At 52.1% G+C, this 24,800-nt stretch overlaps 3 protein-coding genes and 1 pseudogene across 3 annotated transcripts; all 4 read right to left on the reverse strand.

Annotated features, from left to right (window-relative positions):
- Positions 1-5,204: 5,204 nt before the first annotated feature.
- Positions 5,205-10,475, reverse strand: LOC140646707 (hemoglobin subunit epsilon). The gene is made up of 4 exons (XM_072851066.1): positions 7,783-10,475; positions 7,184-7,299; positions 6,845-7,067; positions 5,205-5,669 (listed from the first exon to the last, which is right to left on the reverse strand). The coding sequence occupies exons 2-4, from the start codon at positions 7,273-7,275 to the stop codon at positions 5,541-5,543; spliced, it is 444 nt and encodes a 147-aa protein (XP_072707167.1). The 5' UTR covers positions 7,276-7,299; positions 7,783-10,475; the 3' UTR covers positions 5,205-5,540.
- A 56-nt stretch (positions 10,476-10,531) lies between these two features.
- On the reverse strand, positions 10,532-12,240 carry LOC140646704 (hemoglobin subunit beta). Its single transcript, XM_072851065.1, has 3 exons — positions 12,055-12,240; positions 11,716-11,938; positions 10,532-10,777 (listed from the first exon to the last, which is right to left on the reverse strand). The coding sequence occupies exons 1-3, from the start codon at positions 12,144-12,146 to the stop codon at positions 10,649-10,651; spliced, it is 444 nt and encodes a 147-aa protein (XP_072707166.1). The 5' UTR covers positions 12,147-12,240; the 3' UTR covers positions 10,532-10,648.
- Positions 12,050-15,751, reverse strand: LOC140646706 (hemoglobin subunit beta-like; annotated as a pseudogene).
- A 5,711-nt stretch (positions 15,752-21,462) lies between these two features.
- LOC140649007 (hemoglobin subunit rho) lies at positions 21,463-23,696 on the reverse strand. The gene is made up of 3 exons (XM_072855603.1): positions 23,027-23,696; positions 22,688-22,910; positions 21,463-21,617 (listed from the first exon to the last, which is right to left on the reverse strand). Exons 1-3 carry the CDS (start codon positions 23,116-23,118, stop codon positions 21,489-21,491), a joined length of 444 nt encoding a protein of 147 aa, XP_072711704.1. The 5' UTR covers positions 23,119-23,696; the 3' UTR covers positions 21,463-21,488.
- Between the last annotated feature and the right edge of the window lie 1,104 nt (positions 23,697-24,800).

Raw genomic sequence — 24,800 nt, forward strand, 5'->3', positions numbered from 1 at the left:
TTGTGAAAGATCCCATGAAAAAACACAGTTCTTAAAGCTCTTAAATCTGTTTGAAATATGCTGTTATAACACTGGATGTTGCTCTCTATAGAAATGTCCACTCCCTCCTCCAAATATCAGCAGTTGCATCCCTACAGTCTCCCTGTGTTGCAGCAGGAGGCACCCGGGCTGTGGACAACACTGAGAGGAGACCGTGTGGTGGGGAAGAAATAGAGATAGATGATGAAGATGGATGTGGATAGATGGATAGACAAACAGGCAGCCGAGGGGTGTGCTGGCAATAGCTGCCTGGGTGGCAAGGTGATGGGTTTGGAGGGTTGATTTTGGCTGGGATAGAGTTAATTTTCTTCATAGTAGCTCATACGGTGCTGTTTTGGATTTGTGACCAAAAGTGTTGAGAAAACACTGATGTTTTATTTATTTCTGAACAGTGCTTACACAGCATCAAGGTCTTTTCTGTTTCTCACCCTGCCCCACCAGCGAGTAGGCTGGAGGTGCAGAAGGACTTGGGAAGGGACACAGCCAGGACCCCAGCTGACCAAAGGGATATTCCATACCATATGACATCGTGTTCAGCAATAAAATCTGGGGGAAGGAGGAAGGGGGTATTCAGTGAACATCCGTGGGGTTAAACCACAACAGAGGGAGACGGATGGATGGAGGGATGGATAGACGGATGGATGGAGGGATGGAGAGTGTGGAACAGCTGCAGGAATGCACAGTGATAGATAAGCAAGCCAGCTGTGAACCAAAGCTACCTTTTATCACAAAATCTGAATGGAAAATGACCCGCCCAAAATTAAAACATCAGTGATGAAGCACGACTGACATGGAAGTGCATTGACCCTTCAGATGCCCTTACCTCTGTTTGGCTGAAGTCCTCAGGCAGAAGATGCGGGGGGACAGAGAACCACACTCCTGCCTGTGTTCCACATGCAGAGGAAGCTGTCTCTTTTTATAATGCCTGCGTGAAATCTCAGCAGCAATGACAGTCACCTGGGACCTGCTGCAGGGGCTGAGGCCATGAAATGCAAACCAACTACACAGTCCAGGAAGGTGATGGTACTCCCTGCCGTACCTTCAGCTGCTACCACCTTGGCGGCAGCACAAGGGTAAATGCTGCAAGAGCAAACACAAGGATCATAAATGTTTAGGAAATGCTGGTCAGAGCAGCGATGAAAAAAAATATTTTTCACTAGATTTTTCTTCCCTTTTAAAAAAAGAACCATGAATTTTTTAAATGTTAAACATTGAATAAAGTCAATTATTTGCCCCATGTGTAGGTGTTGGCTCCAGGGTGAAACTGCTGCTCTGCACTTGCCAACTAGATCTGAAGGTAAGCTAGAGATGGAACTCCCTGGAAATACCGCTTAGATTTCATCACTGAATTTTGGTAAAATGGAGTGCATCTTTAGATCTTTGCACCCCTAGAAAAATACACACATCCCTGCCAGGCCTTTTAGTGCAAAAGTGGTGCCTCACTCTTCTTTCTCTGTATGCTTGAGAAGATCTAAATTCTGCTGTGGCAAAACTTTGGGGAGAGAGGTTGGGAAAGGGATGGCAAGAGGGAGGTGCAGTGCCCACAAGCTCAGCGTGTACCAGCATGGGTGGAGGTTGAGCACGCTTTTTGGCCATGCAAAAACATTCTTACATACACATCATTTTTCAAACATCAGCAGTGGAATCCCAATAAAACACTGAAAACTCTGGGGTTTCAAACCTTCATCTCTCCAAAGTTACCATGGGGGATGGATCAAAAATCTCTTAATATCCAAACGATATTTCTTGAGGGTTTTTGCAGCAGTACTGCAGTTGCCATGACATCAGATTTTGCTAGTGACACAGGAAAAAAGTTGTGATCCTGTTCCCAGCCAATCCTTGCACAACGTGGCTCATGGAAAACAGCCAGCAGAGCTGGCCCCATCCCTCCAGTCTCACCCGTGGGATTGCTTGTGGCCCTATAGATTAAGCTCTCTCCCATGGGCTAGGCAAGCTGAAAAGGATCCCCCTTGTTTCACAGGCAGACAGATTTTCTGTCCAAATATCCCCATAACATAACGTGTGGTGTATAAGACTACCAAAAAATGGTTCTGCAGGAGCACAGAGCCATTAGGTAGCTTGGGTATTTCCATACTGTTTCTTGGAGAAAACAACATCTTTATTTACTTCTCGAAAGCAATAAAGCATCTTTTGCAAAATCAGAACAAGTACATTACCATTCATCCTCATTTCAAGTAGTGTGGGAAAACACAACAAACATATCACATGGATGGATGAATTTTGTTATGATTATATTCCAATCCCACGAGCTGTAAGACCTGTCTTCTGAAATGCTCTATTATGCTGATGCTCCTGACAGAGAATTCCCTCTAGAGGCATAAAATCGTGCCTTACACTATATATAACCCCAGCAGGGGCAGCACAGAGTCAGTTAAAGAGTATTTTTGGCTTATGCTAAGAAGCGAAGAGAACTGGGGGTTTTTTTCTGCTCCTGTTATTTTGGTAAGTGTGGGGATCAGGACAGATAAAAATAATTATACCTGCTAGTCCTCTGGTTAGCCTGCTCCTTACACTGCTCCTTAGATGAATACTTCTCTCATAAGCACAAAACACACCACCACATTTTTCATTGCACAGACTCCATTAATTATCCTAGCATAGATACTCAACTAATTATTTTTCTTATCACCTGTAAAAACTGCAAACAACGTCTATTATGAGATAAATAAGAAGTTTTATCTTCCATCTCACCATTTGCAGACCTGGGGGCTCCATTTTCATGGTGGGTCTGCAGGAGAGCAGGCTCCAGGAGGAGAGGAGAGGTGACATCTCCCAATGGCTGAGGAAGAGCAGGTATCGCAACCACAGATCACAACTGTTTTCTGATTTATATAATTTAAGACTATTTCCTAATGCCTTTTCCTACCAATTTTCATGAGAAGCAGTTCTCCTCTTATGAAATCTATTCAGTTATTAGTCTGTGCTGTTGTTGTGGAAATTCCCTTCCTTTCTTTCCAAAGCAACACTGTGTGCTCATTCATCAAAGGCTTGCAGTGCTGTCTCAGGTTTGAGAGAAGCTGCCATGAAAGAGGAGAACAATCCATCAACCTGTTAGCGTGAGCTTCCCATCAGTTCAGGGCTGCATGATGCAATTCATAGGGATTCAGGAGTTTTCTATCATTTCTAAACTAGACCTGAGCCAAATCTGGGCTGCGCAGATTGCAATCCCTAAAAAGGGAGAGGACACCAAGAGCACCTCATGGGAGTGAGCACTGGACCGGCCTTGTGGTCACAGCCTTTCTGCTAACCACATTCCCTGGGTGTGAAGGACACCTTACCCCAGATTTCCACCTCAATTTGTTCTGTTCATGTCACTACAAGCACTGGAAATTGTGTTATTCTGTATGCTAGAAAAGCAGACCAAAGCCTCCACCAGTCCTGCATCGTGTCCTCTCCATGCTGGCCCTAACTGACCTTGGGCTGTGTCTCTTCACCGTGCCGAGGGTGCTGCAGTCCTTGCTCCTGGCAATTAGCCTGTACCCCCGTGTGTCTCAGCGGGGTACAGGCTCCCTCACCTTCCTGGAGTCAGCAGTGATTTTTGCCATGCCCCTTGACAGGCTGATGGCTGTCTGCCCCCATGGAGCTGTATGACCATGCCAACAGGCATGAGGGCAGCCAAAATAGGGCTGACGCACCCACAGAGGGTCATAGTCCTGATCATACCCCAGTCCTCCATCTCCTCTGGGTGCCTGGTGACCGGGGACTGCCTTGTCCCATCCCCTTTGCCTCCATCCCACGGTGACCTGGCTGCCATCCAGAGAGATGGCGTTCAACAGCATCCATGCACCGGACCTCATTTTCTTCACCATGGGTTCGGATACCCTCTTCGTTTTGTTGTCCTCTATTGTGGTCCTTGTGACACCTCTCAGCATTGCCTCCAAGGACGAGGGCCCGAAGGTTGTGTGGTCTCAGTCTTCTTCATCCCAGAACTTGGCTAGCCCGTCCTGCACAGATTTGGGAAAAAGGCATCCCCATCTTCCACACTCTGATGGGCAACATCTACACCCTCCTCCCACCCCTCTTCAATCCTGTCTTTTAGAGCATCCAAACAAAGCAGATGTATAAAGGCACCTTCAACTTGTTTCTTTATGGAGCCCTTCAAAAAAAGACATGGGTGAGAAAAGCAAGCAAACGTCTTGCAAACTCAGAGTGCAGAACCACCAGATAATTTGGGTGGGAAGGGCACTTCAGGGGTCTCCAGTCTGATGTCCTGCTTGAAGCAGGGCCAGCACGTGGGCTGCACTGCTGTTGGCTGCACAGCGTTTCCAGGAGCTGCGCTATTCTCTGTACAAAAACCTCCAGATCTGGTGCATAGGAGAAGCCTGCTGAACCCAGGTAAGATGAGGGCATGTTCTGAAAGATTATGACCCAAAACAACAGTGTCTTCCCTGGTAACTCCAGAAACTTCTATCACAGCCAGAACTCTGCTGCACCAGGTGCCGTAAACAGCACTGCTTGTCAGCCCCCTTGTGCAAGGAGTCTCCAGTCTTGGTTTAAGACAAGATTTAAGAGTAAGACAAACACAGTCCTAACCATTTTTATGTTTTTTCCTGTTTTGTATAATAAAATAGCTAAAAAAAAATTGACCATCACCTTTGTCCCAATGAATGAACAACCAAGCCTGACCCACAGCCTCGCTCCATGCACCACGAAGGCCCCTCAGATGGGAGAAGGAGGGCCAGGCACAGCAAAGCCCAAGATACCAGTTAGCATAGTGGGTTTGTTTGCCAGGTGATGTTGGGAACTGAATGCCCTCGGTCTGGAGAGAGGGGGTCTTTGGGACTGTGGGTGCCTGGGGATGAGGGTCTGCTATGTGTGTCAGCATGACAAATCCCCCCTGGGGAAGCAGTATCTCCTGTTAGGCCAGCTGATATAGCTAGAAGAAGTGGACGTCTCCTGAACCTCCCAAGAGTCAGAGTTCAAAGGTTTTCTCCTGTATCAGCTGCTCTAAAAGGAGATGGTGCATCCTCAGCCCTAGAGCAGGGCAAGGCAGGTTCCAGCTCCCTGAGTGCAGCAACGGCTTGGCTGGGAGTTCTGTGCTCCGGGTAGTGCTGGCTTCACCTTATTTCACATTAACGTAGAGCTGGGAGAACAGACGTGGATCCTTTGCAATGCCTCATTATTGCCATGACCCTCTCTGAAACACTCCCAGGCGTCAGGGCCCTTTGCAGGAGTTTTTGCTTCACAGACCCCCGTGTGTGCACTGGCAGGGAGCGCACATGAGAGCACCGCAGAGTTAAGAAAACTCTGTCCGCAACAGCCCTCAGAAACAAGAAATACACCTACACGCGGACGGCATTGCGTTTGACAGCACAAACTCCCCTGGCCCGCCTCCTTCCCCAGCACAGAGACAGGGAGACTCTGCAGACATGGTGCTGGGAGGCATTTATTAGATGGGATACCCAAAGGGCATCTCCTTGTGCTCAGAGGTGCTTGTGGCAGAGCAGGGACTCTTCCTCGCACGGCCGGTCCCGGGATGCTCAGTGGTACTTGCGGGCCAGAGCGTGAGCCACGACACTGACCAGCTTTTGCCAGGCAAACTGGCAAGCAGGGGTGAAATCCCTGGCGAAGTGGGAAGCCAGGACAATGATTAGGATGTCTCCAAGGAGCTGGAGGAGAAAGAGGAAAACAGAGAGGGTTAGTGCTGCTTGAACCATTGTGCTGCAGCAGACCACGGAGTGGGGACCGGACATCCCTGAGCTGGGGCTGAGCTGTTGGATCCACAACCTCTCAAAGAAGGCTCTGCGCTCTTGCTGCACACAACTCCACCAACCCCACCCTGTCCTGCCATGTCTCTAGCTTCTTCCTTTATGCAAGCTCTCTGTCTCCCTGGTTTTCTTGCTGCAGACTTCCCTCTGGTCCCTCTCCTTCCCATCCCACACCACCCTGCAACCCATAGGCTGCCTTTCCTTTCTCCTGACTTCTCCCTGAGGCTGAGTTCCCCTCCTGAAAGGACTCTCACAAGCTGCACACTCCTCCTCTTCCTCCTCAGCCCCCCTGCCTCATCGGAGCAGCCCTGGGGCTGCAGGGACTGGCTCACTCCCCGTTCCCCGGGACTGCTACAACGAAATCCTCAGTCTTTGCATAGAAAGCTCTTGGTTTTGGGCAAACAATATTTGCTTTATTCTTATATATATATAAAAAAAAAAGAATGAAAGAAAGAACGTTGAAACTATTTCCCCCCATTTTTGGGATGCTAAAGAAATTTGGCCTGAGACCCACCCTGCAAAATGATGTTTTTGGTTTTTCTTTTTCTCTTTAGAAGTAAATGAAGAAAATGATCCATTTTTATTTAAAAGTGTTGGAGGAGGACGGAGTGCCCCATCTAGACAGGCAGTCCATGCTGGACAAGGCAGACACCTGCTCTGTGATTTTCGAGCACACTAGCTGCTTATCTTGCTATAGGACCTATGTTTTCCTTAAATGCTCTGCTTAGCTTCCCTCTGCCTCTCACTCCTCCAGCCCATGCTGCACCTTCCCCGGGTTTGTTTCTTTTGTCCCCAACCAGATCTCTTTCAGGTAACAATCTCCCAATACCTTCTCCTCCCCGTTGCTGTGCTGGTACTAAAAATTGGACTTTTTAGTGTGAAAGTCACCCACACTCTTGCAGACAGTCCTGCACAAGCTATCATCTCGCTAGGGTACTACATAGGGACTCTGCCTCCACCAGCCAAAGAAAGTGCCCCTAGACAGTGTTGTTGGAGGCAATACCCCAGCTGCAAAGCAAAATCTGACTTTCCCCACACGACATAGGGAAGGGGCTGGGACTGCAAACATGGCTCACCCTGAAGTTCTCGGGGTCCACGTGCAGCTTCTCGCAGTGCAGCTCGGACAGCTTGGCGTAGGTCGCCTTAATGTTGTCCAGGTTCTTGACAGCTTCCCCGAAGGAGGTGAGCACTTTCCTGCCATGGGCACGGACCTTAGGGTTGCCAATGATGGCGGTGGGGCTGGAGAGGTTCCCGAAGGAAGCGAAGAACCTCTGGGTCCAGGGGTAGACGATCAGCAGCCTGGGGAGAGATGGAGGGACACAAGCAGACACAGGCACGTTAATGCTCCCAAATGCAATTGCCACAGTTTCTCTATCCAGCGTGCAGCTGAGCAGATGCCCAGGAGCTGGACTTACCTGGCCAGGGCCTCGGCACCGCATTCCTCCACGTTGACCTTGCTCCAGACGCTGGCGATGAGCTGCTTCTCTTCGGCTGTCCAGTGCACCATGGTGGCAGGCGGCTTTGCTCAGAGCTGGAGGCGGACACAGACCCCGTAGCTGAGCTGCAGACCCCGCGGAGGCTTTTATCCCCTGCCGGCAGCTCCTCCCCGTCCTGCGCTGCGGGGTCATTGGCCGGGGCTGGGGTGGGGGTCCCCACCAGCGGGGCAGCAGAAGGGGATGGCCAGGGCGTGGCACGCTGAGAAGGGGCCTCCGGTTATCCTGATCTCAAGAGCTTTATGCCTCCCGCTCTGTGCAGGCAGTTCTCCATTTCACCTACCAGACGTGGGCCCCTTTGCAGAGAAAGGGCTGCACAAGCCACTGTGCGATAGTCCATCACGATTTAACACGTGTGCATGGGACTCAATGGGGTGTGAGCCTTGTGCCTTGGCTCTCCCAAATGCTGGACCCTGCCTTGCCTTAGCCTCTATCAGCGAAATGATGAATGCCCCTGCCAAAATATAGCCTGTGGCAGAGCAACCCGGGGGGGGTCTGCCACCAGCAAACCATGCAGATACCTGCGCTGCAGGAGGACTCCAGTCTCCTTGCACCACCAGGAGCTGTGGGCAATGCTGCAGTTGTTCAGAGGATGTCAGGCTTTGCAGCTGAAATCTGCATTAACCCTATTGTCCTCCTCCTGTAACAGAACTTGTCCTGCTTGGTTTACTTGTCCCTTTTGGAGCAGGAAGAAGCTCGCCCAAGTGTTCTCCCCTCAGATGTAAAAGGACCAGCCAGATGCAGTGCTGCTGGACAGGGAGCAAGTATCAAACAGGATCACCCTTTTCATTGCATTTCTGCTTTCATCCACATCCATAAAGGGCAGGTGAAATGGGCTTTGAACACAAAGTTTGCCACTGCAGGATCTGCTGTGGGCTCAAAAAGCAGCAAAAGCTCAGCTCAGGGATGTCCAGCCCGGGGGGAGCCCAGGGCCTTTCCCTTCTGAACCTGCCCTGACAAGGCCGCCGTATTCCACGTTTTCCCTCACGTTCAGCCAGGCCGTGCCCAGCCTCCTTTGGCAGGAGGAGATGTTTGGGCTTCATGTGAATTGCTCCCCTGGGACACCCCTGAGCATGCTGGAGGTGATGCACCCTCGCCAGGAGCAATGCCCTTGCATGGGGGGGGGCCTCTCCCGTTTTATTTTCTGCATAAAAACCCAAGAAACACTGTCCTTGCTGAAAGCGCGGGGATTTTGATCCTGATACAAAGGCACCTGGGGAAATCCACTGTCTTCCTGTTGTTTTCCATAGGATTTGGATTGGACCAAGTAAGAGGCGCTGGGTCTTGTCGGACCGGGCAGGAGGTGGGCTGTTTGGATGGCTGGGCTGCAGCAGAGCTAAAGAGCTGACCAAGCTTGTCCTCAGACATCGGGGCTTGCCTTCCTCCATGGACCACCTCCTGCTAAGTGTCTTCTTGGCCTTTTACTGAAAATACAGGCATAGGAGGAAAATCAACTAAAAGAAAGAAAATACTGAGGGAGATTTTCAGCCTGAGAATATCTCTTTCCCCCTTTAGTTGTAGACTTTTTTTCAATGGAATAGGGATGAACAGTAGAGTTGCCTACAGTAGAGTTGCCTACATCTGCCTTTTCTCAAGAAAATCTAGTGCACGTGGGCTGGTGTGCTGGAGCATGGCGATAAATCAAGTCGAGCACTGCCTGGGTGCATGCATGGGGGAGAGAACACACAGGCAAAATGCCGCCGGGCTGCTGCCGGTGCCCACCCTCCTGCACCGCCTTCTCGGCCCCTCCAGGCTGCCAGCACCGCACTGCACCGGGCGTCGCCCGGGGGGTTGTCGGCTCCCGCGGTGGGGTTGTGCCTTCACGCAGGAGACAAAATGGGAGCAGGCAAAGCAGCACGGGGAGAGGACATCCCGCAGGATCTGTTTGCTGGGGGGACAGGGACTGGGGTGTCGTCCCCCAACTGGGGCTGGGGACGGGGACTGAAGCCACGGCCAGTGCCGGTGGGCACCGTTACCCATCCTGCCATACTGTCGGGTGCAGGGGATGGAAACCCTCGTCCCTGCTCCCGGGAGGTCTGCTCAGCCCATTTCTACCCCAGACACCTTGCTTGCAGAAGACCTACTTGTTCAAATAATTCAGTCATTTCTTCCTGAAGTCTGTGAACAATCATGTTCCTATGAAAGTCTATGAATGTCTATCATGAAACGTATGAAAAAATCGTGTAAGAATCTGTTTTTTTTGTGACCCTGGACACCTGACCAAGACACTGCACTCTGTGCCTGCCCAGACTCCCCGCAGGGCGGAAAGCACTTTGGGACTTACTACGAATCATCTTCTCACCTTCTCAGTGTCTGCCTTGACACCAGAAACAACATGTCTCTTCCTTCGAGTGATGTGTGTGAGAAGGGGCATTTATGGGTCACAGAGGGCTTTTAGTACCCTCCAGTGGGTCAGGGGCAGAGAGTGGGATGCCCACAAATGTGGATGAAGCAGGGATAGGACACAGGGCAAACAGGGTATCAGAGATACTGGGATATATAGCTATGCCCTCTTTTTTCCCTTTAAAAAGTAAGCATGTCTTTTCAGCTAACCATTGCTTTTACTGCATCATGCTCAGTTCAGACGGGGCAGACGGTGCTTCCCATGCCAAGAACAAACTCTACCCTGGAGAGTCCTGCTCTGCAGACACTTAAACACCCAAAACACTCTGCGTGCACAGAGCATCGATTGATACTCACATGCAGAAAATTATTAATAGTCACCACTATTAGCAGGATTGGGCCCCCCATAATTGCAGAATGGGCGGCACAGGGTGAAAAAGAAGTGCATAAACAAAGTCTGGACAGGTCTTGATAGCAAAATGTTTATCTAAAAGCTACCCCCACCCAGCTGGCTGCTTGGCCAGTATGAGTCAGCTAATTTCTTGTAGGCTTTCTGCTAGGAATAAGCCAGGGTAGATTAAAGTCTTCACTTTGTTGATCCTCCCTAAAAAATATGAATCCTCCAAGTTCCCCTTGCTTGCAAGAAAACACACAGGTTTCACAGTAGAATACTGACTAGTTCCTCAATGCAAACTTCCCAGTGTGTGACCACAGAGGTAGCAGGGCTGTATCTACCCAATACTAAGTATGATTTCCAGCGGCAAATCCCACACAACCCCCTCAAAAACATACAGAACAAAGGGAGGTGGTATTTTTTGGGAGCAAAATGCCCACCCTGCTCAAGCTTACACCCCAGTCAGCCTGTGGGTGCCCCAGGTCCCCGTCCCCCCAACCCCTCCAGCCTCTTAGGGACACACGGACTCAGTGGAGACTTCACGGGATGAGCTTTATTTGGCTGTTACAAGCTGTCAGATCCAGAGCAGCATGTCAGCCGGTGCACGACACGCAGCTGGAGGACGCTGCCAGGGCTTTCCTGCTGATGCTTTAGTGGTATTTGCGGGCCAGAGCGTGGGCCACCGCATTGACCAGCTTTTTCCAGGCAGCCTGGCAGTCAGGAGTGAAATCCTTGCCGAAGTGGGCGGCCAGGACGATGATCAGGATGTCACCCAGGAGCTGGGGGGACAAGAGCACCCTCGAGTTAGCAATGCCCAGGAGCCTGCAGATCCCCACGCAAGCACTCGCGTTAGACCCAGGGAAACCTCCATTTTGTAGGCTTAAAAATCTCCCTGGAGTCCTTTTTAAGATGTACCTTAAGTTTGTCTCTGCTTTTACTCTAAAGATTCAGGTTCCGCTACTTCTATGGGAAGAGCAACCAAAAATTCTCCAGAAATTTTGTCGATCAGATTTTTCTTTCTCCCTTCTGGCTTCGTTTGGGAGTTTCTCCTGAGCAGAAGCCCCAGCTGAGTGTCTGCCGCGCGGCAGGAGCCGGCACTCGGCACTGCAAAGCGCCCTGGCATGAACAATGAGCTCATGCTGGGGGGATCTCTGCCAGCCACGGTGACAAACGTTGGGGTTACTTCCCCACTGGGAAACTCTCAGCTGCAGGGACGCAGGAGCCAAAGTTTTCTCTCCCTCTAGGTCCCATTCCTCTTTTGCTTTTGGCATCGAGCCACCATCTCTTGCTCCTCACTCATCTCTCCTTTCTCCTCTGTGCCAAGCTTCGCTCTTGCTCCTTCACTTTCCCCTTGGCTCAAACCTCTTCCTGCTCAACAACCGCTTTCGCTTTACTCTCCCCCTCCCTTTCTGCACTGAAACCACCTCCTCACCACCTTCCCGTCTCCCGTGCATCCTCGCTTGCACCCTCCAGACGGTCTCTCCGTAACCCTCACCTCTCAGCCCCTTCGGTGTTTTCTCACCAAGCTGCAGGTTGGTCCCTTCCCTCTCTGTCCTTCTCCTGCGTCTCCCCCTCGCCCCAACCACCAGCCCCTCTTCCTCCTGCACCGGCATGTCTAGGGTAAACCCCTCACATGGCGGGGCTCAGGGTTATGGGAGAAACCGCCCACAGAGACGCGGTGGGGAGCATGGGTCCCCTGGTCAGGAGCATGGCTCACCTTGAAGTTCTCAGGGTCCACATGCAGCTTGTCACAGTGCAGCTCGGACAGCTGGGCGAAGGTGTTCTTGATGTTGTCCAGGTTCTTGACAGCTTCCCCGAAGGAGGTGAGCACTTTCTTGCCATGGGCGTGGACCATGGCATTGCTGGTGATGGCGCTGGCAGTGGCGAGGTTCCCGAAGGAAGCGAAGAACCTCTGGGTCCAGGGGTAGACGATCAGCAGCCTGGGGAGAGATGGAGGGACACAAGCAGACACAGGCACGTTAACGCTCCCAAATGCAATTGCCACAGTTTCTCTATCCAGGGTGCAGCTGAGCAGATGCCCGGGAGCTGGACCTACCTGGCCAGGGCCTCGCCACCGCATTGGTCCACATTGACCTTGCCCCAGAGGCCGGTGATGAGCTGCTTCTCTTCGGCTGTCCAGTGCACCATGGTGGCAGGTGGCGGGTAGCGTCCGGCTGCCGGCAGGTACGGAGGAAGTCTCGGCTCTTGCTCCCGAGGGGATCGCACGCTGGCAAGCGGCTCTCCCTGTCCCCACTTTTATACACTACGCTGGGCCCCTCCTCTGCCTCATGCACCCCTCCATTGGCTGGGCCCCCCGGGGGGGGGCACAGCCCTGGCACCCCGAGGGAAGGGACGCGGCATCAGGGTGGGGCTCCAGGGCAAGATGCCCAGATCCACCACTGGGACGGGCTGGCGGGCCGCCCTCCCCCTGCCTTTGATTTCCAGCTCTGCAGCTCCCTGCTGAAGGGTGGCATTTATCTCCACGCAAAGCCCGAGCACGGCACCGCGCAAGTGCCGCATAAGCCCTCGGAGGAAGGTGCATGCAGGGCTTGGTGCCCCTCGGATGGTACAAACCATGGTGGGCTGCATGGCCGTGAGGCAGAAGACTCGGACTGGGGGCTGTTGGGTCCTCCCTCTGAATGCACCAGCAGTGTGCAAGCAGTTGCTCTTGTCCTCTTCTTGCAGGTCCTGTCAGGCTTTGGGTTCTCCTTCTTCTTGCCTATCAGCTATTTAACAGTTTGCTAACTTTAGGGTAACAGTAAGAAAACCACGGGCAGTTGCTTGCAGTCAGAGAGAGCTCCTGTCTCAAAAAGCCTGTTAGCAAAGGTCAAGCAAGGCCGGAAAGGAGATGTTATAACACAGGGCACACCAATTGTCTGCATGGTGTTGGCTCGCAGGGCCCCAGGGGAGGTGAGGAAGACCGGGTATACTGGGGTCTGTGCAGATGCGCAGCAGGAGACAGTGCCTGACCTAGTGATTCAGCAGCTGGAGGAGCAGTGGTCCTCCCAAGTGGTGGGAGAGGCAGCTGGCTCTCCTGGGACTGCAGATCTGCTCCTGTCTCCAGCAGAGCAGCCTGGAGGTGGTGGGGTGGGATGCAGGCGCTGGAGCTGGGGATGGAGCTGGTGGGGCCGAGCCCAGGCAGCGCACAGGAACGCCAGCTGGTCCAGGGGGTCTGGATGACCACGGAGCAATGCGTTGGCATTGGCCATGGGCTGCGGGCTGCCACCGTTTTTCTGCTGGCTGCACCGGTTCTCCTCTGCCTGCTCACTTCAGGGGGGGCTTGGCCAAAGGACCCTGGGACTGGGGGGTGACACTGTTCCCCAGCCCTCCAGGCTGAACAGTGCGGTGTTTACTTCAGACCTGCTCTGGAGCCATTTGCTCTGCCTTCTCTCTGATAAGGGGCGGGAGGAATTCACCACCCAGAAACCCCAAACATGTCCCTGAGCTGCTCTCGGTGCTGTGGGGATGCTGTGAGTCTGAAAGGAGGACAGGAGGCTGGTGAGGGCCCCGATCCTCTGCGTGGCATGGAGACTCTTCAGGGAACTTCGTTTTGCTTGTGGAAAGTTAGGTGTAGGGATAGTGAGAGCAAATGCTCTGTCCTTCCTGTATATGAAATTACCATTCTTGGCATATTTTTTGCCATAATAGATAGTTGTGTCTATTACATTCTGCCTTTAATATTCTGAGAATTACAATGATTTAGACAAAAAAAAAAAAAACCACCACCACCAAAAAAAGCATTTTTCCTTCCATGAAGGAAATTACAAACGATTCACCTAATCTCACTGCCACTTCTCCCACTGCATGTTTCTGTACAAAGTTTTGTTCCACTTAATCCACAAAAGACTTAAAACATTAAACCCAACGATGTTGCCTGATGTCTCAAAAAAGCACCAGAGTATTTCTGTTTGTATTTTGTAGTGTGTTTATTTGGTTTTTGTCTTGAATGTTCCCCTGGATTGTGAAGCTTAGATGAGTCTCGCTGGCATGAATTCATGGACAGGACCACGGTTCATATTACCCCGTGTGTGTGAGCATCCCCTTCCCTTTCGCCAGCACCCTGGGGTGGCCCCCATCCCATTCCCACAGAGAGGCAGACACCTCTTCATGGCTGAAGCTGTTGGTGTTCATTTGGCAATTAGACACCAGCAGAACCAGGGGATGTTTCTCCATGAGCTGGGAACATCTCTGGGCATGAATGCTTGCGGGAGGCTCAGTTGTACTCGTGGGCCAGCGTGTGGGCCACCACATGGACCATCTTCTGCCAGGTGGACTGGCAGGCAGGGGTGAAGTCCTTGCTGAAGTGGGTGGCCAGGACGATGATGAGGATGTCACCCAGGAGCTGGCAATGGAGGGAGGAGAAGCTGTCAGCCCAGTGCAGCCCCCCACCTCCCTCCCCACCATTGCACCACCCAGGTGTTCGCACGTGGATGCTGGTTATTGGGGAATTCATCACAAAGCAAGGAACGGATTTATCACAGCCCCGTGCAGAGCACCAGGCTCCTTGCACAGCTTGCATCTCTGGCACTCACCAGGATGCCTGGATGTGCTGGATCCTCCTCCCCACATACCTTCCTTTGCCTGCTGTGCAATGTCCTCCCTCTGCTTCGACTGGGTTTATCCTTTCCTTTCATATCCCTACCCACCCTTGCTTTCTCTTGGCTCAGATCCCCTCCTTCTGCTGAAGTGGCTGTGTTTATTTTCTCTCCTGGTTTAACCACTCCATCATAGCCAAGCTCAGCTATTCCCTCCAAACCCCGTCTCGGTTTTTTCCCTTCTGGTCTCTGGCTGCTCCAAACCAACGTTGCTCCCTACCGGCATGTATTCAACTCTGTGTTTCATCCCCATCCACCTCGCCTGCCTGGGTCCCTGCTCTCACAGATCCCAGCCCCATAACTCCTCTCTATTCTCCCCAAATATGCATATTCACTCCCCCTTCCCCTCCACCACCTCTGCCCTCAGCTGGCTCCCAGGCTCAGGCAGCCTCAGGGTTTCTCTCTAGGTCTCACTGACTGTCAGACACCTCAGAGACCCCTAAAGCCCCCTCCAGAGAACAGAAACCTCTGCCCAGCTGAGGCTGGAGCCCGAGCACGGCTCACCCTGAAGTTCTCGGGGTCCACGTGCAGCTTCTCACAGTGGAGTTTGCTCAGCTGAACAAAACATTTCTTGATGTTGTCCAGGTTCTTGACAGCTTCCCTGAAGGAGGTGAGCACTTTCCTGCCATGGGCATGGACCATGGCATGTGATGATGTCAGTGGGGCTGGAGAGGTTTCCAAAGGAAGCGAAGAACCTCTGGGTCCAGGGGTAGACAATCAGCAGCCTGGGGAGAGATGGAGGGACACAAGCAGACACAGGCACGTTAATGCTCCCGTGACTGGAGTGGTTTCTCTATCCAGGGTGCAGCTGAGCAGATGCCCGGGAGCTGGACCTACCTGGCCAGGGCCTCGGCACCGCATTGGTCCACATTGACCTTGCCCCAGAGGCCGGTGATGAGCTGCTTCTCTTCGGCTGTCCAGTGCACCATGGTGTCAAGCAAGAAGGTTTGCCTGGGGCTTCCCTGAACAATGACGAGGAGGTGGAGCTGAAGTCTGCCCAGAGATTTTTTATACACTAGTAATGGCTTGTCCTAATCTCAGCTCACGTAGCTATTGGTTGGGGCTGGGGATGGAGCTGGGCTGCACAAGGAAAGATAGCAATTTTGGATGCTGTCCAAGGGGAAAAGAGGCCCTTTCCTCCCTCTGCCTTTGAGTGGACAAGCATCATCTCATACCCATGTACTTGTATTCACGGCCCCGAGCGCAGATGGAGCTGCCTGCACAGCTCCTCCCCAGCTCTGGGTTTCCAGTGTTGCGAGGCAGCTGGAGGCTGGGGGCTGAACATGCACTGCAGACCCAAGAAGACAGGCAGTGACGTTCAACGAGTTTGCCGTCTCCACCTTGAACGTGTTTTCAGACTCTTAATGGTGCACTGGTGCCCTGCACTCCGGGGATTCATCCTGAACAGCTCTAGGCATCATCCACCCCAGCTCGAAGGACCACAGGCTTACTGGGAAACAAGGATTGAATGATCACTCCCAAATCTAGGCCCCATGCTTTAAATGGAGAGCCTCCTTTCTTGTCTGTCCTAGCAAAGAGCTTCAGAGTTGTTGTCCATCGTCTTTGTCCATCGTTGTTGTCCATGCTGTTCTGAGCCTAAGCTCTCCTATTTCCCATCTCTAGTGCAATTCCCTGTCATCAGAGAAAGTGGATCCACCTCAAAGGCGTGACTCTGAGTTATGGGTCTCAAGAACATGGTGTTACCCCTAGCCTTAGTCCTATGAGGAGTACAAGCCGGACACGTCACCCATGCCAGTCCCACCCAACACCAGCAGGAGTCTAGGACCAGGCTATACTGTGCAAAACCAGCCCAATGTTAATTTTATTTGCTGGCCCTCCAGGAAGAGGACAACACCGCATGTATTTTATTTTAGATTTTGAATGCCTCATTACTGTATGGGACTGATGACTGTCCCTTAGTCTAATAACTGGGTGGCTTTGGGGCACAGTTCTGAGCCTGACCAAATCAGAAATGGTGTAAACCAAATAAAAGGCAGAACCAAATAGGGAACCATGCTTATTTTTTCAGACTGCTAGCAGAAATATGCTATAAAACCTTGTCTGCATGGCAAAAGTTGGATGGTTTTGCTATATCAGGTACTAGCACTGACAAACTCTTCAGTGCAGACACTGCTTATACCAGAAAAAAGAGTTATTTTGATATATAGCATACCTCATACCCCAAAAGAAATAAGCTGCCCTGGAAAAGCAGCATTTCTACTGTTGGTAGAGCTGTCTTGATCAGATTGCTTGTTCACATAAAATAATTCAACCCTAAGAAACAGCCTTGCAGGGGTGATCTCTCACTGCATGCAGGATGAAGTCTGGCCTCCTGTCTTCTTCTTGGCAACCATCTTTACAAATCTGAGGAGCACTATCTTGTCTCTTCTCTGCCTGCTCCAAATAAAACTGTCAATAAGTTCTTCCAGCCTTACCTCTGGTCAATACCATTACTCCCTGCAGTTACTGTATCTTTGAAAGTTGTGACTTTTTTCCACCCTCCTCCTTGACAGGGCATCTTGATCCAAGGTGTTTCCCACTAACAGGGGAGTGGGAACCTAATATGCGTCAGCTAATTATGACAGCTAATTATGCGTGATTATAATATGACAGCTAATATGCGTCAAAGAATAAAAGTATTCTTACCAGTATAGTTTTGCAAACGGGGTCCTGATGCACTGAAGGATGCATTCATGCACTTAAAATCATGCAAGAAGTCTGTGATACAGTCAGGTCCTGAGCTCTGCCTTCAGCTGTAACCGGTGACCTGACCTTAAGCTAAATTCTCTAATTGCCACTCTAGTTCCGCTCTGTGTGCAAATTGGTTCGTGCACATGCTTTCTCAGTTAATATAGACATCAGAAATGAGGAGGCCATAACGTCAGTAAAGCTGCAGACACAGCTTCCAGATTCTTTATTAGCAGAGTGGACTGGAGAACTGGTGGCACCAGTCCTGCGGTACCTCGGCACCAGAGCAGCTCAGATGCACCATCCCACGAGGGCAGTTTCAAATCCCCATCCCAGGCGTGAGGTGAGATGCTAAACCAAGAGAAGAAGCAAAGGATGAACAGCTCCTGGGGCTGGCTGAGCTCCGCCTTATCTTTCCTTCCTTCTCCTTCAGCCCTGTCCCTCCCCAGCCCGTGCGGCTCCTCCTTGCTCACTGCTGTGGGCAGCAGCATCTCCCGAGCTCGCAGTGTCCCTGACGGAGAACACCGTCCCGTCCCGGCAAGTGATTCCTTCAAAGTGCTTTTCACATCATCTCCAGCAATTGCATTAGTGCCACGGGGCAGTTAGCTGACAGGAGGAAAAAGCATGAGACTAAACTCCCTGTGAAAGACTTCCAAGGGCTTTTTAGTTTTAAGATTAGTCAGCTACAAAGACATTTTAAGAAAACCTGCTATGTTGGGCAGGCCCAGAGGCTGTTTACAACAGTCGGGCAGCGGTCCGTAACACGGTCAGAGGCATGAGCTCACAGTCAAGCAGATACAGCCCCGAAGGTGCCTGCAAGGATGGCAGGGCCATCTTGGTCAGGACACCACGAGCATTCACTGTATGCAGCCCTGTACGCTGTGAGACTGCAGAGAGACGCTTGGCAAAGAACTAAGGCACGACAGCCCAGCCCAGACAGTCCAGCCCTGTGCTCTGCTTGGGGCTTCCCCAGGGGATCCATCCATCTCATCCATTTTTATAAGAAAGAGTTCATTTTAAGTACATTTTAAAATCACCTGCTTTATGGCTTGGGGGCAGAGGCCTGGCTGGCAATTTTTGGATGCTCAGAGCTCCCAGTGCAGGGGTTGTCTGTTGAGGGGCTGTTTGGTGGCACAGGGTGGGAGGGGAAATGCTCATGACAACATGCCAAGTAGAGGCCATTTCTGTAGCTTTTCTCCAGTTCACAGAGTCAAAGGGCGATCTCCTTTCCCCTGGTGCACCCACAGCAATACCTTGCAGCATGCTCATCCCCAGCTTATCCCAGAAGGAAAACTAGGGGCCCTTTTGCTGTCTGCCTGAGACGGATGTCACTATGCTCAGGACTCTTCCCTCGAGCATCCTTCCAGTTGGCTGTTCCCTTTGGTGTGGGTGGAAGATCCCCTAAGTCGCTCTTCATCTCTTGGCCCCACACTGGGCCATGCCCACTTCCGTGGACGGGAGCCTTCCCTTTTTATAGATAAACCATCCTGACAACGGCAAAAGGCAGCTACAGTGACAGCCTTTCTGAAAGAAGCAGAATTTATTGGTCACTCTGATTGCAGCAGGCAGTGTCCCGCGCCAAGCTTTACCAGAGCCCTTATCAGCAGGAGCGGCAGCTGTACCCAGCCTCTGATGCTCTGGATCCAGGCCAGCCTCTTCTCTCTCCTCTGAAACATGCAATTTCTTGTGTCTTAAGCCAGTAGATCTCAACGGTGTCTTTGTTCCCACTTTATTCGCTGTGATCTTCCTTTCCCAGCTGAACAGCCCTGTCTGGGCTCACCCCACTCTGCGCCAGCATCTCGTGGTCTCCCAGCTGAGGGCAGGGAGACCTGGAGTGGAAGCAGCAGGCAGGAAAACAGGAATGTGCATCAGCCAGCCCTGCCTTGGTCAGGCCACGGAGGGCTGGAACCACTTCGAAGGGACTCTGGGCTCCAAAAGGCTGCCTGCACCATGCAGAGATCCTGGGGCTCACGGGGAGCATCTGGGGCTCACTGAAATGGCATAATGGAGGGCAAGGCAGAAGTCAGGTCCTGAACACGAGCCAACTGCTGTTAGCCAACTGCTAAGGACCAAGCTGATGTCTCACCGTCCCTGGGGCACTTCGTGGCTCCCAGCCCTGCCCGAGCATCCCAGCGTCACTCTGCACCGCCGCTGCAGAAACGCCCCGATGGCCATTTTATCTCATGGTAAAACACCAGCACTGCTCTTGCCCCTGTCACTGCGCTGATGAGGCTGGGCTGTCCTCCCCAAAGAGGACAGTCTGCACAGCATGACGGCCTGGAAATGCACATTTGATTCCTGCTTTGCCACCAGCTGCTGGAGGTGCCTCGGTCAAGCCACTTCCCCTGTGCTGCTCCATTCCCCGGCTGCAAAGGAAGGCGGCACTGCTGACACCGCTTCCTTTGTAAAGAGATGTTAGAGCTACTGATGCAACACTGCTAGCGCTAGGCAGTGTCATTTCAACACCAGGCTTGCCATGGTGTTCGTCTAGCCTGCATCCAGGGCTCGCCTCTAACCCCCCTTTGGGGTCAGATGGGCTGCTGGTGGTCATAACTTTGCTCTTGCTTCACACAAGAGAGGGGCAACTCTCACTTGGAAAGCCTGGCACGTTGGCTCTGCAACACCAGCACCGCATCCTGCCCCTTGCCTGTACCTCTAATTGCAGATTAAGGCTGACAGGACCATCCAGGTGCTGGCCGTAGTGCACGGTCAGGGAGCAGGATGCTCCACATCACCACTGGGATCGTCCTTGGCACAGGGTGGGAGAGGAGGAACAGAATGAGAGAATTAAGACATTCACAGACACCGGTGCGAAAACATATTGCTGAGGTGCACAGCCACTGTGCAAGCGTTTGCTGGTTCGGGACCCAGAGGTATAAACACACAGACAGAATGTGTGCTGCTGGATGCACCCACAGTCATTCTGTCAATGTTATGTCCGCCCGTGCCTCAAGTGGAGGAGACCTTTTCTGTTTGGTGGCAACTTCCAAGGTTTTGAACTGCACTTTTGTGCTAACTGGAAAAAGACATGGAGAATGGTCTTACCTCCTGAAATCACGCTGAAACGCCCAGTTGCTGACTGAATGGCATGCTGCAGGAAAGCTGGACTGGTTTCTGGGGTTTTTTTTCTTTTTCTTTTCCCCCAGCCCAGGATGTTCTCGGCACTGTCAGCGGGGCTGGATCGTTTGCCTGTCAGACAGGCTGGCTGTGTAGGATAGAGGGTTCATAAGTGCAAAACCCCGCTTTATCAGGAGAAAGGCAGAAAATTTATTCCTAAATCATGCAAAACAAGGATTTCATCATTCTGAGACACCAACATCTCTGTCCTTGTTGTTTTTTAAGTTATTCCTGGAAAAGCATTGTTGAAACTGATGTGCTTACACAGAATCCTTCCATTCCAGTGAAAAAACACTCTTCCGTTAAGCCAATCTCAGTAACAAAAAGCTCTGATCAGTCCTGTTTAAAAGCTGCCCTCATCCCTTCCTCTTGGGATCATACACATTTTCTTTTAGATACCATATTCTGATCAAAATACACAAGAGTAATGGTAAGAGCATTTTCATTGCTGATTCAGAAAATGCTTTTGATCAACTTCTTAAAAATACATCAGTACTAGAATATGAAGGGCCAAATTTCTGCCTACTCTGAAGCTTCAGTGAATCTCTAAGCTGGCTTCAGTGAATCTCTACAAATTTATATCCTTGCATGCATCACAGGTTGAGAGGTTCAGGGCCAGAGGGGCCCTTGCTTGCCCTGCAGGTTGGCCTTCTGCACAGAATAGGTCAGAATTCCCCACCCTGGAGTCTTCAGCAAGCTCAGAGGCACTAGGTGGGCTGGGATGTGCCCATCGATGCTTTAGACGCCAGTATCCCCAGATGTCCCACCGGACCTCCGCATGTGAGGGACACCCCAGCATCACTTTGTGCGCGGAAGTCCGGGACCAGCCCCACCGGGCAGGCAGGAAAGGGCAGCAGGGAGTAGGCTGATGCCTTTCAGAGAGAGCCCAAATAGCCAGGGAAAGTAGCCTCCCCTCTGGCCAGCCTGACCGCCTTTCTGGAGCGTGATGCTCCCATCTTCCTCCTTTCTTGCCCCTTGTTCCCTCCCTCCCACCCCACAGGCAGCCGCAGAGACAGAGGAGCACACTAAGAAGTCCAGAAAATATGGATTTTTTTATTGACTGTTACAGACACATCTGCCTCCAGAGGGATTAATGGTACTTGTAGGCCAGAGCATGGGCCACCACGCCAACCAGCTTCTGCCAAGTGGCCTGGCAGGCAGGGGTGAAGTCCTTGGTGAATTGTGCAGCCAGCACAATGATGAGGATGTCTCCCAGGAGCTGGAGAAGAGAAGGAAGGAAATCAGGTCAGCACGGTGCTGAGCAGCCCTTCGCCCTGCGCAGGACCCAGGGACCAGGGGCTGGAGGGAACCCAGCTGCGCTGGTGGGTCCTGGAGGCTGCGACCCAGGGAAGCTCTTTTAGCTGAATTCTCTGTGCAGGAAAATAGTGCTGTGCTGACCACATGCACCAGTGTCCACCTCCTCTGTCTCTGCTTCGTCTCACACCTGCTTTTTCCAGCCTCTAGACTTTATTTCCAGACCTTTTCTTTTTTTTTTTTTTTTTTTTCTGCTGTGAAACCCCATGCCTACTTGAGCAGAGGGTTAGGTCAGTGCAAGGTCTACCTGCTACATCCCCAAAGTCGAGCTTAAACAGGACTGAAACAGAGGCCATCAGCCACATCCAGCCCCCTCAATCCCTTCCAGCCTGAACTGCTCCCTCTCGTCACCCACAGCAGCTTCTCGCCCCCTTGCACCCTGATCTCTTTTGCTTCATTCCCCTCCTGCTCCTCTCCCTCATCTGCTGACCTCGTCCCCACGCTCAGACCTGTCCTCTCTGTCTCTAATCCCAGACTGCATCTCTTCCCATCAGTGTCCAGTCCCTGACCATCCCACACTTGCTTTTCCCTCTCCTCCCACGTCTGCCAGCCTTGGAAAAAGGGGACACGAACTGGTCCCCATCCCTGGGGCCAGGAGGTGCCGGGGAGAGGCTGCACGTGGCACCGACACAGCGGCAGCACCCTTCGGGCACTTCCTTCCATGCTCTCCAACCTCAGCCCTACTTGGCCTCCCTACAGCCTTCTCCCACTTTTCTCAAGCCATGCCTGCACGAGCCTCCAGGCTTTCAGAGCATCTTCCTATATTTGTGCCCAACCCCTCACAGCCTGGAGCCTGTCATTTCCCTGGCTTTATCAAATGCCCAGCCTTCCTCTCTCCCCCATTTTCCATCCAAGCCAGCCCCTTTCTGTTTGGTAACTAAAAAAGATGTCATTTATGCTTGTTTGAAACCCCCCAGGCACTGAGATATTCTGCAAGATGGAGGGAGAGAGGGTCGAGCCCCAAGCACAGCTCACCCTGAAGTTCTCAGGGTCCACGTGCAGCTTCTCGCAGTGCAGCTCGGACAGCTTGGCATAGGTCGCCTTGAGGTTTTCCAGGTTCTTGACAGCTTCCCCGAAGGAGGTGAGCACTTTCTTGCCATGGGCACGGACTTTGGGGTTGCCAATGATGGCGGTGGGGCTGGAGAGGTTCCCAAAGCTCTCAAAGAACCTCTGGGTCCAGGGGTAGACGATCAGCAGCCTGGGGAGAGATGGAGGGACACAAGCAGACACAGGCACGTTAATGCTCCCAAATGCAATTGCCACAGTTTCTCTATCCAGCGTGCAGCTGAGCAGATGCCCAGGACCTGGACTTACCTGGCCAGGGCCTCGGCACCACATTCCTCCACGTTGACCTTGCTCCAGATGCTGGCGATGAGCTGCTTCTCTTCGGCTGTCCAGTGCACCATGGTGGCAGGCGGCTTTGCTCAGAGCTGGAGGCGGACGCAGACCCCGTAGCTGAGCTGCAGACCCCGCGGAGGCTTTTATCCCCTGCCGGCAGCTCCTCCCCGTCCTGCGCTGCGGGGTCATTGGCCGGGGCTGGGGTGGGGGTCCCCACCAGCGGTGGGTCGGTCTGTCCACGGAGTGGTCAGTCTGCAGTGAGGTGTGGTTTTCAAGGAAAAAGCCCTGTGACTTGCTTAACAGGCAGGCCCAGGACAAAATACCCCCTTATCTCCCTCTCCTTCCCCCTGTGACTGCCCGCTCACCACAGGCATGCACATGCCGCCCCATGTCCTGCAGCCTGCAGCAGGCACTGACCCATGTGCAAGGTGCTTTACAACAGCTTCATGCCAGCAGCACCGAACCTTTGAGTCCTCTGCAGGATTTACAGGCTCTTTAAGCTTGAGGGATATTTCTCTGACGGGATAGATGACCTGATTTATGAAATTAGGCACTTCACAGGCCCTTCTGCATGGGAGCACACTCTTGGGGATGCTGAGTGCTGTTGCCCTTGGCCGCAGCTCTGCAGCTCTGGATACACAGACCCGCAGAGAAGCCCCTGTCCATTTTCCTAAGCAGGCACCTTTCATCAGGCAAAAGTGTGGAAAACATCAGCCTGTCAGTCCAGTTCCTCCACACCTGAACCGTGTGCTGGAGATCCATGGATGTGCAGCCATGCGTGGTGTTAATGAAACAGCGATCACCTCCTTGTGCTCCAGGTTTCAAGGAATACCTGTGTGGGATGCCGGTGCCGGGGCAGGCTCTGACTTGGGGCAGGGTCCTCTGCTCTTTCAATGTGTGTACAGTATTAACAAGGCAGGCACCTCACCGGCCTCTCCCTGCTGGGAAATTAAATGCCTTGCACAAGGATAGCAGGACCTGCCATGTTACAACCGGACCAGCAACATCCACTTCCATCAGTTCAAGGTCTGACCAAAGGCTTTTGTTTGACTCTGGGTGTCACCTTCCCGTTGAACTACATGCATGCTTTCCTGTTTTTCAGGCTTCAGGTGAAGCTGTGCTCACATGCTTAGAAAGGCAAAGCCAGGATGCATGAGGTGTAGGGCATCCTGACAAGACCGTGGACTTTGGGTCTGTCTGTAGGCAGTTTAGGAGTTTTCATCCAGACCTCTGACCCATTCCAGTTACAGGTCGATACTGGTCCATTGACCTCATCAGAGCCACACTGAGCAGTGGCACAAGCCCATCACTATGATCCAGTTGGGGTGGTTCACGTCTATAGTCACATTTCAGCTCCTTGCTTCAGGTCCTAGGAGGCTTTATTCATTTTTTTAAATTTCTGAACCCTAAGCAAGGCCCGCAGGTCCCTTTCAGCAGCAAGTGAGCCACCGGAGTGGTCTGATAACACAATGTGGAGCGGAGGCTGCTCAGCACAGATAAATGTATCGTGCAGGTGGCCAGCGCTTGCTTTAGTTCCTCACCTAAAGAGCAGACAAACGGTCACACGCCCTTGGCTCTTAAGGAGATCTGAAGACTTCAGAAGCTGTCAATTTTCAATAAGACAGGACTCAAAGAGTGAAATCAAATATGTGCAAGCCTAAATTCACAGGCAGATATTCCCACTATGTGAGTCAGCCAGCCCATACAACTGAGCACGGAGCTGACCCAAACAGCTGTACGCTCAGCTGAG

Source organism: Ciconia boyciana, chromosome 1 (assembly GCF_034638445.1).
Source record: "Ciconia boyciana chromosome 1, ASM3463844v1, whole genome shotgun sequence".
Classification (NCBI taxonomy): domain Eukaryota; kingdom Metazoa; phylum Chordata; class Aves; order Ciconiiformes; family Ciconiidae; genus Ciconia; species Ciconia boyciana.

Excerpts from the sequence above, each read along its gene's own strand:
- LOC140646707 (XM_072851066.1), bottom strand. The coding sequence starts at position 7,275 with ATGGTGCACTGGACAGCCGAAGAGAAGCAGCTCATCGCCAGCGTCTGG. Across the intron at positions 7,068-7,183 it reads GGTGCCGAGGCCCTGGCCAG|GCTGCTGATCGTCTACCCCT; the intron begins GTAAGTCCAGCT and ends ATCTCTCCCCAG. Across the intron at positions 5,670-6,844 it reads TGGACCCCGAGAACTTCAGG|CTCCTTGGAGACATCCTAAT; the intron begins GTGAGCCATGTT and ends TTTCTCCTCCAG.
- LOC140646704 (XM_072851065.1), bottom strand. The coding sequence starts at position 12,146 with ATGGTGCACTGGACAGCCGAAGAGAAGCAGCTCATCACCGGCCTCTGG. Across the intron at positions 11,939-12,054 it reads GGTGGCGAGGCCCTGGCCAG|GCTGCTGATCGTCTACCCCT; the intron begins GTAGGTCCAGCT and ends ATCTCTCCCCAG. Across the intron at positions 10,778-11,715 it reads TGGACCCTGAGAACTTCAAG|CTCCTGGGTGACATCCTGAT; the intron begins GTGAGCCATGCT and ends TTGTCCCCCCAG.
- LOC140649007 (XM_072855603.1), bottom strand. The coding sequence starts at position 23,118 with ATGGTGCACTGGACAGCCGAAGAGAAGCAGCTCATCGCCAGCATCTGG. Across the intron at positions 22,911-23,026 it reads GGTGCCGAGGCCCTGGCCAG|GCTGCTGATCGTCTACCCCT; the intron begins GTAAGTCCAGGT and ends ATCTCTCCCCAG. Across the intron at positions 21,618-22,687 it reads TGGACCCTGAGAACTTCAGG|CTCCTGGGAGACATCCTCAT; the intron begins GTGAGCTGTGCT and ends TCTCTTCTCCAG.